Here is a 20,605-nt window from a genome sequence, read left to right as displayed (position 1 = left end):
TTTCAAAACAGAAGCAATATCTTATGACAACATTACTACATTAAAAAGTAAATCCCACATAGTCTTTGGATAAAAACAGTGAATTGAAATCTGCATGAACAATATATGAACCAAACAGATGCTAAAGATATGAACAGAAGAGACTTTATTTAATATCCCCAAATTCTTTGTTTCTTGCCCTACTTTTTTCAGTCCCCTAAGTCAAGTCCTCTGTGAATCTCCAGTTTGATATTTGGAAATGAGATAATCTTAATCTTACTTTGCAGAACTTGTGGCTCCCATTATCTAAACAGGTTAATGAAACTGTCTAATCCATAACAGAGTAACTTAATGTGCTGGAGTATTTTTTGATTCTGTCAGCTCCTAAGAAAATTATTTTCAGTTTCTTTRAGGACAGCTCTTCCCCTAGATTTCTGAGGTAGATAAGCAACTTTGCTGTTGAGAGCAAGCTTGTTGTCATCTGTCACTTGAACTCCAACAACATTACTTCAATTGATAAATTCATTTCCAAAATGGACACTACCTTGAATACCTACAATWGAAGCCACTGTGTCTTTTAATAGTAGTTTTTAATAAAACAGGCTAATAGAAAAGAATAAAATTTAAAGGACTACCACTRTAAGTATATTTCACTTCAGAACTCCCAGTGTTGTCCTACTGWCAGTCCTAAAAAGGTGTAACCTCATGCACACGAAATAAAGTGATCCTCACCCAACTCAAGATCACCCTCAGCCTTTTTGGCTTGTGTTACAAAGAAATAAAAACAGTCTTAAATTACTTTGCAACTGTTACCAGAACCTGTAAGTTTCACAGTRGTTCCCTTTGTGCATTATAGGAAGAAATTAAATTTAGGGAAAAATGGACCATGGAGCAAATACTCRGAACAAAAATGACACTAAAAGAGCAAATTACCTGCCATAGCCWGTGCACACTGTGACAGTTAGCTAACAAAAGGCAGAACTAGGCTATAAAAGCAGGAGTTTTGTGAGAAGGTAAAGAATCAGTAACATAAATTCATTCAAGGTCAAAGCCTAAATGAAGCCATAAGGAATGAATCTAGGTACATTTTATAACAAACAGCATCRTTTACTGGCAAAATATAATAAACGTGTCAGTAGGACAGTGTTTCAAAGCAGAACTGCCATCAGCTTTGTAGTGTCAACCTCCACTTGACATTACTTCATTAACATGTTYTAGAGATCAACACAAGGAATCCAGTGGCAGTATTTTTACATATTTACTAAGTCATAAGCTGTAAGAAGCTACTACACTCACCCTTTAGAACCTCAACTTTCTGTAAAGTTTAGCAAGATTTGATTTTCTTTGTAATTTAGAGTATGTGCTTTCCTACATCAAGAGATCAGTCCTTGGCAACTAGTTAAGATATGTTATCTATCTAAAGCTAAGAAAGGGCATTATCCAGCAGCCTAAATCCTCCCCTTAGATCACACCTACCCCAGGGGCTCCTGGGTGACTCCACTGGTACCACCATGAYTGAGCACCACACAACAGCCTTTCCAGCCAAGTTGGTTTGTTACAGCCAGCYTTCACTCTAATCATGAAAACAAGCCCTGAAGATCAAAAATGGGCAGTAAAGCATGCCCCATGACTTCACACAGATCTATTTCTAGCTCTTCCCTAAAGCCACTAATCCATTCCTTCCCAGATAGACACTGATTAGGGCACTGGCAAGCACTCAGTTGCAGTAAAGCTAAAACAAGTAGCTACATTAGATCAACACCACGTTACCTCAGCAAATTTACACCCCAGACATTTTGCCACTGTCCGCAAGACTTCTGTGCATTAAACAACTGACATTAAACAAAAGTTAAATATGACAAATCAAACAGGAASCTATTGTCTCTTCACCTCTGTTCTTTTACACATGGTTGAAACAGCATTGCCAGGTGAGATKTAAGTCCATTAGAAACAAATATGGGAAGTTCAGAAAAGTAAAAGTATTAAAGTTTATGCTGACCCTCTAATTAGGCACTCACTTCTGTTCCCTCCCTGGCCTGTGCCAGGTCTCCCACCTGGCTGCAGAGATGGAGTTGTCTGTCTGGACAACCTAGAGGAACACAACTTGCCCAAAATATATGCAATTTTTAACATGGTAACACTCAGACAATTCAATATGCTGAACCCTTTGCTGCGTCAGTTCAGACACAGCCCCTATATGGAATAAAKTAAACAGTCATCCACTACCTAAAGATAATCACTGGTCATTATTCATACTAATTTAAAAGACAAGCTTCTTTTCTACTGTAATTCCCATCATTATTCCAAGGAATCCATGTTCTGACTTCTTTTCCCCACAGATAAACTACCTTATGTAATAAGAATATATTTAATGAGTCTAAGTATTTCATATATGTGCACACATAAATACAAATGTATATATAAACATAAGACAAAAAACCCTCTGGAAAAATTAGCAGGAATTATTTGCCAAGAGAATGATTTAAGTGTATTTTAAAAAGGAAAATCKGAGACATTTTACCTGTTTTATAACTCTGTGATCTATATATATCCCTGAGTTCTTTCATAAGTCGATCTGAAGCCTGAACAGACCCAGAGACTGCACCCTGAAACAAACAAAAAAGACTCCAAGTAAGTGAAAAGTAATATTCAAAAAGCTTTACTTACATGACAAAGTTACACTAGAAGATATTAACAATATTTTGATTTCTATATGAGAATTAGGTTTTTGAAAATCTAAATATTCTAGTGAGCAAAGACTACTCTAAAGGAACAAGGCCCTCCTTCTGAAGAAGCACATTAATATACACTATTAAATGCTATAGGTGATACAAACTTTTTAATCAAGATACAACAAGCATTTTTCTGTAAAGGAGCTAAAATTCTGGCATTTTAACATCCAAGATGGATCTACAGTACATTTCTAAGAGAAATATTTCACTTTACCTTCTGCTTTTACACAYTGGGAAGAAGAGTAAGACTAATCCTGAGAACAAGCTTCTAGACATAAGGTTTTAYTGCTTTCTCAGAGGTATATGCTTATTTGGTCATGAAAAGAATTACAGGAGCTGGGAAGTATCCCCTGTAGAACAGCAGCTTCCAGACAAATAAGACCAGCCAGTGAATTCAGAAAATACGGAACAAAATCAATACTTAAGGCAATTGAGTGAAAAAAATCAACACCTACACAGAGGAAAATGAAGGTAAATAAACCTTAAAAGACAAAATATTTCTTGTGACTTTTCATAGCTCTTGTGATTATTCTTCAGTCAGTCTCACTGAAATACAGGCTAATGGGRCTTATAAGCCTGGCCAGGCAGGGAGAAACCATGACAAAAAATAAAACCACCTCACACCAAACAAAAAAAAGCCCCACCTAGAATAATTCAGCCTGTCTGTATCAAGTACTGAACAAGTAAATTGATGAATTTGATTTTCTACTCCATCTAAAAATTCCAAGACATTTGTTTCTTCAGTTTCCTTCCAAACCCTCCAGGCAGCTACAAAAGCATCCTTTTTGGACAGAAGTGTCAGARAAGTATTTCTGGAAGAATGTGAAGCAGCTGTGACCACTGTCTAATGCCTGAAACATCATCCCTGTTTGCCTGAARTCCACAGTGAGGTTTTATATGCTAGAAGATCTTAATTGTAGGACCAAATTACTCCTTAATAAGAATTAAGTATCAGTAACAGTTACTTGATGCTAAAACCTCCACATACTCCTCTCTCTTCTTTTCCAGCAGTATCAAATAATATGCTTAGCTGCACACTAGAATCTGTAGACTATTCTTTTAAGGTTATTAATTTTCATATGCCTTTGGATTTAATTATGCAGRTTTTTGAAATTCCACTAGTTTTTCTTAACAGACTGGTACGAAAGATGWACCTTGCAATTAAACATGCAAATAACAGGCAACTCCTCTCATCTCATTAAACAAAAGCTACTTAAAGACAGGGCTTCAGACAAGCAATTTCTCAATTTACTAAGTCCCTCTCTATAGAGCACTATCAGACAAAGAATTGTTTTCTCTAATACCAAGTGTATGAAATTCTAGGGAAAARGATTGTTTATATTCATTACCTGCATATTACTACTATTTATGCCCACTGTTTACAGGTTAGCTGAAAAAGGAAGCATTACAMGTAACWAGTTAACCCAACAGTGTTAACCAGCATTCTGTGTATTATTGTTGTGCTTAGTGAGTGTTAAGATCAAGAGTCATCATAGTGAATCTGGAGGAAAGAAATTACATAGACAAGTATCAAGATATTGGTTCTTCTGTGAGAGCTGTGCAGACCCTTGCCCCTTCTACTGAAAGGAGGAGTTTTCTTACATTTTTCACAGATTATCAGTCTATAAATACACGCAATTTAAGAAGTTAGAGGCTCAACAACATCCTGTGGAATACTACCTCYGTCATTGCTTCTCTATTTCCATCCAATTAAACCACTGAATTTCCATACATAATGTTGGAAGCTCATCTTGCCAAATGAAAATGYAAGTATCTTCTGTACTGGAGACATTTAAAATCCAAAGCTTAACACACCCACATGCCCTACCTGCCATTATAACTGCTGATAAAATGAAGTGGTATTAAAGAAGTTCGGTTTAGTGAGTGTAAGCAACACAGACTCAGSAGACTTTGTCTATAATAGTGTTTTTTCACCCTTTCTTTCTAGGAGTTTCTAGTTGGGCTGCTCACTCCTTATATAGCAGCATTAAATATAGCTACACTTGATACTCTAAAGAATCAGTAGACTGTAAATGAATAATCTACAATCAGGAGAAAGAGGATAGCAAGCTTAACTTAAGAAGTTTAGCACAGGAGCTTATTTTATGTGCTCTGAACTACCCTAGGAGGAACTTGAAGAGGAAGGTAACAGCTCAACCTGGCAGTAACCCTAATGCCAAACACCAGTGCTCTGAAACACGTCTTCATTCTGGTGTCACCTGTGGTTTTGGTAGTTACTGTTCAAGTGCAGTTTAGAAGAGAGCACGACTTGCATCACACCACTGCATGATACAGAGCATTCAGGTCACTTTTGACTATGGCGATACTAAAATTAAAAACTTTTTCCAKAACTCACTACATACAAGTTATAATTTCAAAGACTGAACTCAGATATAAATAACAGTATCCTTCTGGAAAAGTGGGACTTGACACTCCAAGGGAGATAAAGTTCCCATTTCTCAAATTGTGACAGTAAGATTTATAGTTGCAACTGCCTCAGAAATAACTGGTCAATCATGGGATCTGCCAGGTATCTTTCATGTGGGGCTGATGCCAAGAGCAGAAAAGCAAAGCCATTTCATCTGAAGTAGTTAACTGAGCTGCCAGACCAGACCCAAGTTATTTTTTTTTCCCCAATAAGTAATCAAATAGGCACAAAAAGTCTCACTGGATTATCCTCTCCTGTACTAGCATATTTTGTGCCCCTCCAGAACAGCGAGTAGGTAATCTGGAGAAATCCCTGCTACAAGAGGCAAACATCTATGCTGGTAATGTGCCAGCTGCTGAGAGCTGCAAATAACAGAAATACCTAATGCAGGAATTCCCACAGCCAACACTGTTGGACATGAAAAATATTCATGAGATGCAYCACTACAAGCTCGTCCTGCTCTCCAACTCTTTTCCCCAAGGACAAGCTTCTGCCACTGTCAGAAATATGCAACTTGCCACTGCCCTGCTGCACTAAGGCCAGAGATATCAGAGGTTTCTTATCCCCTTCCATCTCTTGAAATGCACCAATAGCCTGCTCTGCCCCGAATTATAGGAGGTARGAGATGCAGTTCACTGAGATTCTATAGACCTGATTGTTTACTGTCTGAACACAAAAATACTGTGAACACATCAGAACAATACAGGGAACCTCCTCACTCAATACATTTCASATGATTTAGCCACAAGACCAAAAATTACCTGCTGAAACAAAACATGGAAACTTCTCCAAGTGACCCAAAAAGAGCTAAAGAACCCAAAAACACAAGTTCTATTGTCACTRAACTTTCTCAGTATTAGTGCAGAAGCGCATTCATTCCTAGAAGTTAAAGTAGGTTCACACTTTCTTCAAGGATTAGATTAAAAATAGAAATGACACCTTAGATTTCATAAAATCTGAAGATGAAAGTGGAGACATTTGCGACTTCTAAAGGGAAGTTCTTAAACTCCTCAGTATGAAATGAAAAAAAAGCTAAGAGCATTATCTAAATAAGAAAGTCATTAATCTCTAAAATGACTATGTGAGGAGAGACCTCTAAAAGCAAGCAGCAGCAAGTTATTAAATATTTGAAGTTAATGATTCCAGTTCAAAGACCTTTTTTAACTCCAGGTAAGCAAGTGGTTCTTTAAAGTTATTACAATGTTAAGAGGAGGATTAATTCTTGCTCCAAGTTACATACTGTACCACAAGCCAAATTTATTTTCTGATGCCAGCAAAAGAATGGGATTAAGGATAYTGCCAAGGAGAGAACTCATTTACAAAATTAGTAAATACACATTCTTAACTTGTACAACACACATAAACCCTAAAACCTCCTATGGCAACATCTTGAGAAGCAGAAAAATGTCTTYAAGCTATTAGGAATAAAAGAGAATGGGACTGCATGCAAAGCTTTCCCATGAACAAGGTTTCAGCACGATCTGTAACCTCAGCCTGCACTGYAGCCAAGGGGAGAGAGCACAACTCATGGACTGGGGCCAAAGAACATGTAAAGGAACTGAAAAATCTTCTGGCTGCACTGGGCACCAGCCAAAGCCCTACATTATGCTGCACATTCTGTTTTCCAACAAGCAGCATGTAAATGGCATGGGTTTGTTTTACTGGCCTCTACTGAGGAAACAAAGTATCCCAAAAGGCTGCATGGCTCCTGTAAAACACATACTATGTTGAGCTACTGCATTTAAGCTCATGCAACTCATGCTCTCCTCTAAGAAACCCAGTAGTGAGGGCTGYTGAGATTTAACTTTTGGTTTATGTCAGGATACTGAGCAGATTTCTCTCTTAGAGCACAGTTAACACTTTCTGTTAGAAGCCTCCTGYTTTGGGAGCTCACAGAGGACCAATGAACTGCTACTGGGTTAGCTCTTTCCTAGGTCAGTAGCACAGCTATAGCTTTCCGTTCTGCAGCACCTAGGAGTAAACCCTCACAAGTCCTTTGAGAAATTATTTCAGCAGCACAGCTATTTCTGGTGACCCACAAAAATACCACRGTTCCTCAGCAGCAGTTGAATACCCTGTTCCTTGTACTCAGCTGACCTTGTTTATGCACCAGCATCAACGAGAGTGTCTTGGCATGAGAAACAGCTATTATGTAAGTTGAATCTGCTGTTGTCAAACAGAAAACCAGCAGYGTTCATTTCAGCTCCACTAAATGTGGAGGGAAAAAGCAAAAGGAAAGGCAATAGGTGCCAAATGGGAAAAGAATAGATAGCAAAAGAAAATCTGCAGTTWTAAGAGGCTTTCTGCACCAAGGAAGAATGCTGACACTACAAAAACCTTTCTTCTGTTCTACCAAATTTTAAATGATTGTAAAACAGGTCATGCCTTTCAGGCTACAAGGGGRTATATTTTCTTTAACAATGAAAGACTCCTGACTATTAGGAGTGAGTTATACATACAAAACACACAAAACCTCAATAGGCATCTTCCCAATCTGCGAACATTTCAGTTTAAACACAACCAGTAAGTGACTTGTCTTTATGGTAAATCAAGTCTCAAAAYCAGATTTGAATACACAGCAAAAGCAGTTTCACACCTTATGTTTACTTTTTGGCACCTTTTAAACACTGAAATGCCTATCAGGTTGGAGTTTTAAAATTTTAAAACCCTTTGACTRAAGCAGATCAGAAACAGAAGAATTAAATGTCATATTTTACACATTTTAAGCCTCGATGAAACAAAAGCTTTGATTTCTTTAGGGGTCGGGGTTGTATGACATCATCACACATGCACCTTTGAGAAGTGGAAGCCTCTCTGGAACTTGGCACTTGTGACAGAACATTTTTTAAATCTCGACACAAGCACTTTTTCTACAATTGCYTGCTGGCAAGATCACTCAGAAAACTGCCAACAAAGCTGCCGAGCTGCTGAAGGCCTCTTGCTTTATGTATGGCAATAAAAGACCCGCACAACAAWCCACCACCCTTCAGCAATTTCCAGGTGGCATAGATATTACTGAAAAATAAACTCATGCATAAAATGGATTTAAAGTACAGGTTTACCAAGTGTTTTAAGTCATCCATGACTTTTAATGCAGTCAATTTTAAATATGGCTTTGTTTTTTTACTTTAATGAGAGTTCAGAAACAARAGTCACACTCATAGCCTAGACACATTCTGCTGACTCTGCATGGAGAACTAATGTTTGTAACAGAGGGACAACCAAATGGACACCCTTGGAAATGAGATGAGCAGTTAAACAGCTACAGGTTAATTTATGTCTAGGTGCATAGCAGTGGGCTTTCTTTGCTGAAAACCATCTCTATTTTAAAGTCAGAAGTATTGCAAAGAAAAAAGCATGAAATCATTAACTCACATTTAAGTGATCTTGCCTTTGATTTTTTCTGATTTTTTCTAAGATTGCAAGGTTCTCTTTTTCAATGCCTTCATCCTCAGATTTCTTCCCATCAACTGGTTCCTCCTCCTTCATATCATAGTGATCCAGATCTTCAATGTCCTACAGGATAGAGGAAAGTGAGTTGTAAATAACTGTACTGTGCYCTGCATTCAATGAAACCCTCTCCAAGGGCACTTGGGCTGGTCATATACTGCACAGCACTGTGTATTTGTGATTGTTGGATGCCATTTCTATTTTGTTCAACTTCACTCTCAGCTAACACTATCCACTGGAAATATAGAGAGCCTTCATAATACAAATGAAACCCAAATTCACAACGTGTTTCTGGCCACAGAAACAAGCACAACCCCTGCAAGAAGACAGGATTGTAGAGAATTAGCCCATTGAAGCAGGCAGCAAACAGGACTTGAGAATCCAAAGGTACCCAAAGTTAGGGTGGCTCCACGATGTTTCTAAAAGCAGACTCTTTTGCAATTAGAATCCTAGCTAGACTACACTTCTGGAAAGCAGTGATTAACATATTYGGCAAGGCTACAACAACCCTTCAAGAAAGTTAAATATTAGAAAACTATGTGTACTTTATTCAAGGTTAACATTTCAGCTGAAGATTAGATGCTGTAATTTTGGGATCAGGATATAARACAAAATTCCATTGTCAAGCTTTCYGCACAAGCCAATACTACGTTCTAAACTAAGGCACTAAAAAACCTCTCTACTCTGAATTCTGAGCTGGGCTTATCTTGTTGCAGAGGAACACTGAGCTTCAGACAACTGCCTTAAGGTGACTGAAGTGCTGGCTGTGGAGAGGAGGGGAAGGATGTAAATTCCTGTGGCAGCAGCCACAGCAGCAAGCTCTGGTTGCACAATTACCAGATTTACTCCAGTGTGTAGAGCTCTGCCACACCTGGGGCTACCCTGTGCACCATCTGTTTGCATGGCAGAAAAACYCAAATTCAAGGATGCACTGTGGAATAAGAAACACACTGGGTGCATTTGACAACATTGCTTCCCTCAACTGTAACAGACTTCAGACTGAGTATTCCTTAAAATGTTTATATTTCTCCAAATAATGATAGAGCCCAAGGATTTTTAAACAGCTTCTCCATTTAGAACTGGGACTGGATCASAAGTTAAAGATATAACTGCCACACACAAWGCCACCTGACAGCTTATAAATAATAGCAGACAACTTTTTGGTTTTCTGGTGCAAAGTAACCTAAACAGAATGCAAAAGGGTACCTAGAAGYYTGCAAGCMAMAAGAGCCTTGTGGCAACAGGATATGGGAGTTTACACACCACCTCTACAGAAACACTGGCTTCARCGAAKTTAGTCTGAATCAGGCTAAATATGGTGTAAGAAAGGCTAGTTCAAATCAATCTAAGAACTTGGTAACATTTAGGTTTTTTCTAAAGAAAGATCTTTTATTCAGGAAGCTGTTCATTCTTACCACTTCATTAAAATCTTAACTCTGAAGTAGTCAGAACAGTTCCACTATAGTAAGGCAATCCACAGTGACGTAAAAAGCAAGCATCTTGGAGGTATTCTAACATCTAACAGAAGTAGGCAAAAAGGGTGATTCTTACAACTCAAAAGCTCATTAAAGAGAGCACCAAGTTGCCAGACACRGACATAAAAGTTTGGGGTGTCTGTTTCGATGTTCTTCCATTTCCTTCAATTCATTCCAGTTAAAAATCAGCTCACCCATTTAATGAGTCAGCAAACTGATTTACTCATAGGCAGTCTGCTTCAATTTGAGAGGCACTTCCAACTGTACCAGAGCCAGTTCACATGCTGCTTGAAATAGGAGTTAACAATGCAATAACTTACTGATTTGGCACACAATGTTATGTATTGTTTGACTAAAGCACAAACAGATGTCCAATTCTCTGTATCCAAGWACCTCACAGCTGAGATCTAGGTTTAAGAAGAAAATTTCACTAGTTKTGTGGTTGAAATGAAAGCTGACATTCAGGTAAACATCCAAATTTTTAATTATCTTTTCTGTTGAACTCTAGGGAAGTTACATTTTACAGTTTKGTTTAATTATTAGCCAGACATTACAAAGCAAAATGCCAAAATTCTACTACATTAGGACAACAATCTCATATATAGACATACTTCACCCATATCTTCTTCTTCCTCCTCCTCTGATGTAACTTCTTCTGTTGTTCCATTCTGCAATGCAACAATGAAGGTTCTGCATAAATTCTGCATATGCTCCTTGCTTTCAAAATCAGCAAGTCTACTCTCAAAGAGAAGTGGTAAATGCAAAAGTTACCCTTATCTGCAAGGGACTGAAGTTTAACATGTAGGATGTATAAAAATGCTTTACTGGAGTATGAGAGTGAAGAGATTTTTGCATGAAGCAAAAATAAACAGAATGTCACAACTAATTCCAATTAAGTTCTAAGTAGAAACTTTAGTTTCAGGTAGGGGACATCCTATTCTGAGACAGTGACAAATGCAGCAAACACATCAAGAGGGTTATGACCCATCATCTATTAACATGAAATCAAATCATGGCTCTGACTAGAATCCATCYACATGCTACACCCCTAGAAAGAAAAAACCCAACTAACTTTAGAACTTAATGGATTCTCTTACTCACTACCTAGAACTTCCATGCAGTCATGCTATCATCATGCAGCCATTGCTATTAGACTATCTGAGAAAATATCAAAACAATACATTCAATTCATTTTYCATGACTTTTCATTTCCAGATACTACTCCAGGCTCAGGAAATCTGAGCTGCAGAAACACTCAGGAGCATTCTGATACCCTTGTCCTCTGCTTACTCTTCCTTTGGCAAAGAAGGAATGCCACTGCTCCAGACAATGCAAGGGGCTAGATGGATCTTTGGTCAGTTATTAAGGCCTCTCTTACTTAACTTGCAAACTGTCTGACACTTCTGGCTAAGAAACCTTCCATAAGTTTATTTTTGCCTTTCACAGCACATGTAAGACCCTTCACAAAGCTACATCCTAATACCACAATCCATTGCATTMCAGCTGCACTGCTGAGTGAGTGGCTCAAAGACCTATAGATTACATTTTGGCATGTGACCAAAAATGAAACAAGTTATTTGTAATTACTATAGTACTGGCACCRCAGGAATGCCATCTGTTACTCTACAGGAGTTTTTAGAAATCATGTCATCTTAGCATGTACAAGCAAAAGAAGATACCATAATCTTATTAAAAATACAAAAAAGAACAGTTACAGTCAGTTACCAGCTCTGTTTTCAGCACAATACAAAACATTTTTGTTAACAAGAACACCTCACAAGCCTTCGCAATTCTTAATTTTTCAAGTGCACAAGGAGTAAACAAGGCACCTCCCTACCCAAAGTAACATATGGCCTTGATATCCCATATCTCTGCAAGGGATTGAAGGAGGAAAACATCAATGGTAGTTCATCCAAGTGCTCACTACAAAACACACACTCTTCAACAAAGWGCCAAACATTTCAGAAAAACTAAGTTTGGGAAGTGCTTCAAGTGCACAGCAATTGGCTTGAACAGTGTTTAGGAGGGAATTAACCTTGACAGCACTGGTATCACACACACACCTTTCAATGATACAGAAACTACAAAGGGAATTGTGTAATATTATCACACCCTTATTAAATGGATTTTGCAAACAAAATTCAGATTGAAGACCTCATAATGCAGAAGTGCTTCTTATCTCAGCTCTAAACACAAGGTTTAATCACTGCCATTATCTTGTTTCTTGGAGTTGAAAAAAACAACTCCTTCACTGGCATAAGAAGGTGTCCACAGCTTTTTAATTTACCTGTCCAGCTGGCAATGGCTGATCTAACATTTCAACATCTGGATGCTGAGGAAGATTATATAATCTGCACAGGTCACATATTAAACGCTTCAGCTGCTGAAGAAGCTATAAAAAACAAGAAAACATGGAAATGTTTATTTAAACAAAAGCACAGAGCCRCATATTTTGAATTTGTTTCACACATTGATACTGGATTTTAAAGTCAGTGTACAACATTTAAAACTGCTCAGGCTGGAATAAAATTTCCTCTGAAATCTTTGCAGTAAAGTCCGCACAACAGACACTCAAGGCCACAGCAAGTTAAAGAAGACTCTCATTCATCTTCCTATGTCTAAAAAGAAAGCCATGAGCAGAAAGATAACCTGCCCTGACAGCATCACCTATTCCAAACATAGCTGTCTGAGCCACAAATCACTATGGAATAAGCAAATGGTCACATTCCAGGAGACAAAATGGTCCGTTCCCATTTCCCAGCTTAAAAAAACATGTCTTCAAAAACCCAAGGAGGACCAGTCTGCCTTTCCATACCCTGAATTCGTTTACAGGGCACACCAGCAAGGCTGCAGAAGCAAGACAAACACTGTAAAAGGCACGGGAGCTGGGCAGACTCTGAGCTGGAGCCCAGGCATTCTGCTTGCTGTATCTTGTGTCAGGGTGAGGCACAATCTGTTACTGTCTCTGATTTCTGTTTCCAACCTGCAGCATTATATTGATTCTGTACTGTTAACTGCAAACTRTGAACACCTCACACTCACTAATGCAAGCCAGAAAAACATTCAGTTCTGCTGAAACAAACATKAAGCTGGTTTTCAGATCACCACACTAATTAAGTTGATTTCCATAGCTATTAACTTGCTCTAGGCAGTCTCTGATTCCTAGTTAAGGCCAACATWTGAAAGACTGTACTACTGCATTTCCTAACTTTCCAGATCTTTAACAGCTATGTCAGGAAATCAAAAAAAGGACTACAAAATCCATTTGTAAAAGGGTCAATACCTTGTTATTTGCAAAATAATATCCTAGATGAAGCTTGCAAAAATTATGCACCCATTTATTGCACTTTTTTTCCAGATACCAAGGAGAATTTATCTTGCTCCTTATCCTGTGCAAGACAGTCATTTCTGCACGCACACTCCAAAATACTCTGCATGTCTTGCCATTGGCCAGTTCAAATGCTCTCACTTTACCCTACTGGAAGTGAAAAATTCAGGATCTCCAGGGTTAAGAACCCATTTCCAAGCCCAAATCACTAGCAGTGATAAGCAAATGTTGCCCTTGTGCTATCTGAAAGCTTCAGTGCTTTTCCCTTCCACAGCAGAATTGCACACTGTTTAACAGGAATGTTATTTATCCATCTGAGGCCATGAACTGAGATACCAGCCTGCATTACAACACTATCACACCATGTGTGCTGTTCCTGCATCACTCATGATAGTCAACCTAACTCAAAAACAAAGCAGCTATCACTGAAATGACTGGGGTACCAGCACCACATTTCTCAGGAGTACACACGAGACAKGATAGGTTTTGGCAAAAAAACCTTCTGTAAAAATCACATTTCTCATCAGTGTTAAGACTCTACACTTGTTGGGTGTCTCAAACATCAGGCAATCTTTTAGCAGGCAGGCATCAGGTTAATCAATAAAAAAGTTAGTTGCCAGATAGAATCACAGATCCTAAAACTATTATTTTYAATATGTGCAAGATGCTTAAACTTACACTGCTACACATTTTGTTCAGAAACTTCTTCTCTGCAGAAACATTGCCTCATAGAGAGTTGAAGCATAAATCACACAATTCCAGGAGCTGTAATTTTTCTCATGGAGCCAATAATTAGTTTACATCTACTGTGAAGCACACAAAAATAAATCTAAACAGTGAGGGAAGACTGCCACTATCGGCATTGGGCTGSTCAATTAGCACTGACCTTGGAAAAGCAGATGAACACAGAATTAGATGTGTCCTGATAGAAAGAGACAATAAGGGCTGGAGAGTTAAGAAGTGCCTCTTACCCTGCTTCCTTCACTCCCCATCTTCCTGATGAAACATCCTGTCAGCTGAACTARAATTCTGAAGGAATTTTAGCAGCCAGGCTATAACAAATACATTGAACACTTCCCTTGCTTCCTTCTGAGCACAGCCCCACCAGCAAGGAACAGGAGCACTCTCAAAACAAGCTGCTGGCACAACCTGGGCCAGATTAGAGCAGCTATGCCTGATAAGGTCTTCCAGCAGCATTTTCACCTTCTCACTTCCAYTGGCACCAGAGATCACACAACTAAGTGGCAGCTTATCAGATTTGCAGCAGCTCTATTCCTGATGTCCTTCAGCACATAAGCACCATTGCATCGTAAAGGGGGAGGCAGAGACCTGCAGYTGAGAGCAGGGATCCCCTTCCTTGGCAGATTCTGCAATTCAGGRTTAGCTTAATGCAAATCACACTGCAGTTCATTTTCATAGCTCAACTSCTTTATGTGAAATCAGTGTCTACAATTTGCAAAGGTGGTGGCAAAGCAAGAAGCTGATCCTGTCTGTACAACCCTTCTACCCTTCTTCCTTATTGCTACAYTCTTCCTCCACAGGAATTAATTTCGTAACATCGATCTTCCTGCCATGGATCACCTTCACTGTTATTCCTTATCCTCTGCTCATCTGYATGAAAAATCACAGGATAATTTGAGCTGAAAGGCACGTCTGGAAGACATCTGATCCAGCCCAGCTCTAAGCAGGGCCTGGCATGATTTGGTATGTGCTGGTATGTACATGAACAGACTATCAAAGGGGARAGCAGATTTCTGTCATTCATTAATAATTTAAATGTATTTCTAGGCTAGCTTCACAGGCCTGACTAATGTAAAATGAATGCTTAACACATACACTTGGAGGCTACTGCAGAAAAGTGAGCTATCAGTAGACCAGCAGTTTTTCTGGAATACAAACTGCCTAAAGCACAAAATAAACAGCAATCAGAATGCAGAACCCACAGGGTAAGGGAGCAGAATAGGCTGCAGAAGGGAAATGCTCAAGTGATCAAACACAACAACACATTTAATGTATGTTATATTGATTATAATTAATATACAAAAAAAGGATATCATTAGAATAAACAGCCCTATAATTTTTAATGCTTCAGGAGTTCTGAGGAGWTGGTGGTTCTTGTGGACACCATAATGCTGGTTTAAAACACAAACACCTCTTGAAATTTTGTTTCCTATCTTAATATGCTGCACAKCTGAAAATACTTTAAACCATTTTTTCTGTAACCCAGCTCTTCCTAATGCAGTATGAAAGCATTAACAACTTTTGGGTGTCTTTGATTATATTAATAWCCTGCTGGGTTCACTATGAAACACCCTGCTTCCTGATCACCATGAAAAATGAATTTAAGAAGTACAGTTTAAGCACAGAAAGACTTAATTATTCTATGTGTCTCTGTCTACACCCACAATATCTATATAAAAATAAATGCATCAATAAATCTTAGCCTACCACTGAGAAAGTGCTGAAGAAGGATACAAATGGAAAGAGAGGGAAGCAATAATTGTYACTTGGAGTGTGGCCACTACTTGGCAAGCAGGTAACAGTGACAGTACCTCTCCTGGCCTCCCCCACACTCAGCAGCCTCGGGCACTTTCAGAAAGTAAAGTAAAGCTTATTCCTGCATTTTGTCTCTGTGACTCCCAGCACAGAAATAGCTGCTGCCACACTGGGAGTTTGCAAGAGACAACATTCTTCCCTGAAATGCCTCCATGTGGGACTTAATCTAAATTATTAACACAGAAGCAGTGTGCTTCAAGACAGCAGCTTATCCAAGCTGTAAACATACTTATGCCAGGAATTGGGTACTTTTGACATTCTCCATCCAAGTTTAAGGTCTAGAGTGTGAGAATTAAAGCTGCCTCTCTGAATTTAAGCCCATTTCCCTTTTCTCTTTGAAAGCAAACCTCCAAACAGTGCAGAGTTATATTTAACATTTCATGAAATAAGGTTTGAGACTTCAGACTTGCATCATGTAACTTCCATTATATTAAACAAAATAAGGGAATTGCARTAAGATTTCTCTTTTGCATAGCACAGCCACTAGAAGGCAGATGGCAGTTTCATACTTAKGAAGTCTAAAGTGTGGCTGATTTTCAGGAGAAGGAAATCCAGGAGACACCAGGGCCTGAAAGATAATTGGTAGCTTCTTCATCTGCTGACTGAAACTTGTTCAACACTGACAACCAAGCAGCAAAACTGTCCAGACCTAATGACACTGTTGATGACATTCTTGATAACCTTTCATTGTTTTTAGTGTTTTGATGAATTTTCATAGCAAAAGCACCATGCTGATGCAAGGTACCTGACAGTTTCAGACCCACAGATGATTTTCCAGGAAATGTGTACAATTTCAACATCATAACCAATTTTCCATTTACCATGTCAAACGACAAGGCTTCCACATGTGTCTGAAGAGCATGTTCTTCAGTTTCCCAAACAGCTGCCACCTGTCACAAGTCACAAAGCAGGTAGAAAGGGAAGTGTGATATCAAAGGCTAAACCATGTGCTAGCAGTACTTTCAGCACAGTCACTGTGTSTGGCTGAGCTCCTGGAAGAGTTCAATGCCTTTTCCCATTCAAAATCTGATTGCTCCAGTAACTTTGAGTCTAGCACTAATGATCCACTACCTGCAATAAATTAAATGAAAGCTGATTTGAAACATTCTAGATTATTCTAAATTAAACACACTGAACTTTTATGAGACTGAAAAATTGGAAGCCTTTGGATTTCTWGAAGTTCCCTGTCCCTTCCTACCCTACTGCAAGAAGTCTGTGTGTGAGCTGTTCCAATGCCATTGAAAGGGAGGGATTTCTGCAGGGAAGAATTGTAGAGAGAGAAAAACCAATCAAAATTCCACAAAGCCAAGTCTTCGGAGCAAAAAAAAAGAAGTCAGATTTTATAATGCAAGTATTTGTCTCCTCAGCCACTCCCATCTACCTTCACCTTGGCATAGCACAATGCAGGGTGGATTCTTGAGAAACCTATGGGCCATCACAGGTGTCTATTACATCAACCCATCAGCTTTTACATGGGCAAGTACAATCTTGATAGCAGAAGCTGTTTTCTTACCAGGTACACAAGCAGTCTGTGTGCATATGCAATTCAGCACAGCAAGTCCTGTGCATGTTTACAACAAAGCTTTCCACCCTCTTGCAGGGTGTTGCACACAGGAAATATCTTGTTCAGAACCTTTAGGCTGAGTATCAACCACACCAGATTCAAGCTGCACAATCTTCTGAAGTGTGTCTTTAAGGAAAAAGCTAATTTGGCYAGATTTTCTGCTATTGTCCCATTCTATGTCTTTCCATGCAAAGCTTACAAAGGCTAAGAGATTCATAATACTCTTCTGAATATAGTTTAGTCTAAGTTGTAGTTGAAGTAGGAAATAGAGATGTAAATCTTGTGCAATCAGAATGCATTAGAACTCTAATGTTCCTCTATAATTGTTTTTAATTATGGCAAGGCCCACAAAGACTCACTTTTATTAGTTTCCTAATTATCTCTGCTAGAAGTCAAATGTATCCTAAACTATCTTTAGAAAAAGACACTTGTACATTCTTGTTTAAGGTTGGGTGTCTTAGATTAACRTTATCCCAGTAAACACAACAAAGTAAATTTTCCTAAGAAAGAACATTCCAAATTTTTCCCAAACCAGACTAATACTAAGCACATAATGCCTGCAATAAGCAGCATTTTGCAGACTGATTTGTTTTGTACGCATTCCTGTCCACAAAAACAAACACAAAATGTTAAAACATCTATCAATAAAAATCACCTGAATTTGTCAGTATGTTGTAATTCTCTTCATGGAACAAACAACATTTTTGTACTGAAATTTATTTCCAAGCACTATTCAAGGACAGTTTCCTACACAGAATAGGAAGTTCATTTTTATATATCTGTGCCCCCYGTGCTCCCATCACTACATGAAAAGGGTATTTAAGTAAGATATAATGCTTGAGAGTTTTCTGAAATACAAAACAACCATTAGAAGAATCTGTATACAAAGATTTCCTTCAAGTACCAATTGTCCAAAGTCACAAYACTGCTTAAATATATCAGTACCTAAGGAACATTCTGATGAAACAGAATCCATCTCCTTTACTGGAACCAGGAATTCTTTGTATTACAGTCATGTTTTATAGAATACACATTCTTAAGAGCATAAAGCTTTTGCCTCTGTAATGGATCTCTGTGCAAAGAAAACTCKGTAACACCTGTTTAATTCAGTAATTTTAACAGTTTCATCCACTTCACTGTTCAGTAATTTTCAGAAAGCTTCACACTATAATTACTGGCTGAAACTTAAGTGCTTACTCTCTAAAATAAGTTATCTTTTCCTTCTTGCCTCAAATTGTTTGATTACTTTTGACTCATAAGTTTTTCAGAAGAGAAAGCTGTGTTTATGAAATCCCTCAAATAACCCTAAAACTGAATTAATTCAACTGCTTGTTAACCTGACCAAGCCAAGTTAACACCCAAGCCCAAGTAAATGCCCAAAATAACCAAAACACTTCACTCACCAGAGTATTGCTCTTCTTAATATCTTCTAAACGCTCTAAGACTGAAGTCAGGTTTGGGTCATCTGATTCTACGAACCATATTGGTGATGAGGAGGGGTAAGATTCCTATTAAAAAAAAAAACAAACAACATCCAAAAAATGAACAAACAAAAAGTCCCAAAGCTTTTAAAAATAATTTACCCCCAAAATTTCACAACACAGTACTAACATCACCTTTTATCTTACTGTGTCGGTAACAYAGAAGCTTCTAACTCCACATTTTTAGGCAATGCAAAACAAGTYGAAAGAAATTCAGCCAACTGGTTCTTCCAGTATTTCATCCTATTTTCATCTTTCTCAGATGATTGATATACATAAGAAACAGTGCTAAACAGCTTAAAACCTTCGGGGCAGGTGGAGAAGAAGAGAGAAATTTAAAAATGCAGTATGGTGATAATTAGCAAAATGGAATCAGAAGTCGTACATGTCAAAGAATAAAACTGATGCTGATTCTTTCATTAAAAACACATCTTTGTCCAAGGAAAAGTTCTGAAAGCAATAAAACCTGGAATCTTTAGATTTCCTCCTCAAAGAGGATTTTGAAACTCTTCTAGCACTGACCACAGACAAAAGCAACACAGCTCAAATGTGCTTTCCAACTCAACAGTAAATGTCACTTTGTATCACTGAGATATTACTTGTTTTGTTTTAGTTTTTTAAGGTATTCTCCACTTCTCACCCATTCAATTAAATTTCAGTAGCTGAGGACAAATTGCTGAACCTCAGTTTTATCACCTAGATATTATCTTCATATCCCCAGGTCTTACAAAACAATGAGGGAATTTTCATTAATTTCCTTCACTGCAGATGAACGGGGAAAAAAATCCATCTTTTTCACTCCAGAGACAACAAATTATGCTCATTCTTCAACACTTAACAGTCAAGGTTTAACAACTGGAGAAAAATACAAGCATGTTAGAACTGGCTCTTAATGATATAAAGTGWATTTCCTAACTGACCTTCTAGCTGAAGTGCTGTACCCCATGAAAGACGCCATGTGACCAAAGGACATCAGCTTTGGCAAGAAAGACTCAAGAGTTCCTATCTGGCACCATATTCCAAAAACGTTCTAGATACAGGGGTCTAAAATTCCCACTTGTAAACTGAAGCCTTTGCATAAACTTMTTTTTTAACAAGTTCAGTCCCCTTAAGTTTATATATAATACTGTTCTAAAGCACAGCTAAAAACACCTTAAAGGCTTACATGAGATTCCCAGTATCTTTATAAAAAGACAAATTGTTCACATCTTTCATCTTCACTTCAAAGCTCACTACAAAGCAGGGACCTTAGAGTATCTATTCTTGATTAACTAAGGTCTAACATCTCAAATATCCACAAGAAAGTTCAGTGCTCAGCTTGCCAAGATTTAGGGCCAAGGCAGGCTTACAGATGTGGTTTAATCACTTTCTTCCTTTACACAACACAGTATTTGAGAAAAGTGTATTTTCAGCTCAGTTTCACTTAACAGATTAACCACCATCTCTGTGGGAGAAACAYGGTCAAATTCCCCATGGCCACTGGGTTTCTAAACTGTTATTTTTAGGAGCTAAACTTCATTAAAGGTATTTCAGGTTTTGTAYTGATAACATCTCACTCATTTTAATAACATTCAACATGCAATCTACTTGTGAAGTCTTCTGCAATGGTGCA

The 20,605-nt window shown here is 38.2% G+C and overlaps 1 protein-coding gene across 2 annotated transcripts in view; it reads right to left on the bottom strand.

The window, feature by feature from the left end:
• The window catches only part of UBE2Q2 (ubiquitin conjugating enzyme E2 Q2), a 45,375-nt gene that overhangs the window by 10,836 nt on the left and 13,934 nt on the right, over nucleotides 1–20,605 (bottom strand). Inside the window, exons 2-7 of one of the 2 annotated variants that reach the window (XM_057368697.1) lie at nucleotides 18,916–19,020; nucleotides 12,352–12,456; nucleotides 10,676–10,732; nucleotides 10,385–10,471; nucleotides 8,515–8,655; nucleotides 2,501–2,585 (exon numbers count right to left, since the gene is read on the bottom strand). In XM_057368697.1, coding sequence (XP_057224680.1) covers nucleotides 2,501–2,585; nucleotides 8,515–8,655; nucleotides 10,385–10,471; nucleotides 10,676–10,732; nucleotides 12,352–12,456; nucleotides 18,916–19,020 — 580 coding nt within the window. The remainder of the gene's footprint in view (nucleotides 1–2,500; nucleotides 2,586–8,514; nucleotides 8,656–10,384; nucleotides 10,472–10,675; nucleotides 10,733–12,351; nucleotides 12,457–18,915; nucleotides 19,021–20,605) is intronic. The other variant, XM_057368698.1, reaches the window with a different exon arrangement.

This window comes from Malurus melanocephalus, unplaced genomic scaffold (assembly GCF_030028575.1).
Source record: "Malurus melanocephalus ecotype Western Australia unplaced genomic scaffold, MMel_1.1 scaffold_96, whole genome shotgun sequence".
Taxonomy (NCBI): Eukaryota; Metazoa; Chordata; class Aves; order Passeriformes; family Maluridae; genus Malurus; species Malurus melanocephalus.
This window is presented reverse-complemented; position numbering and strand designations above follow the sequence as displayed.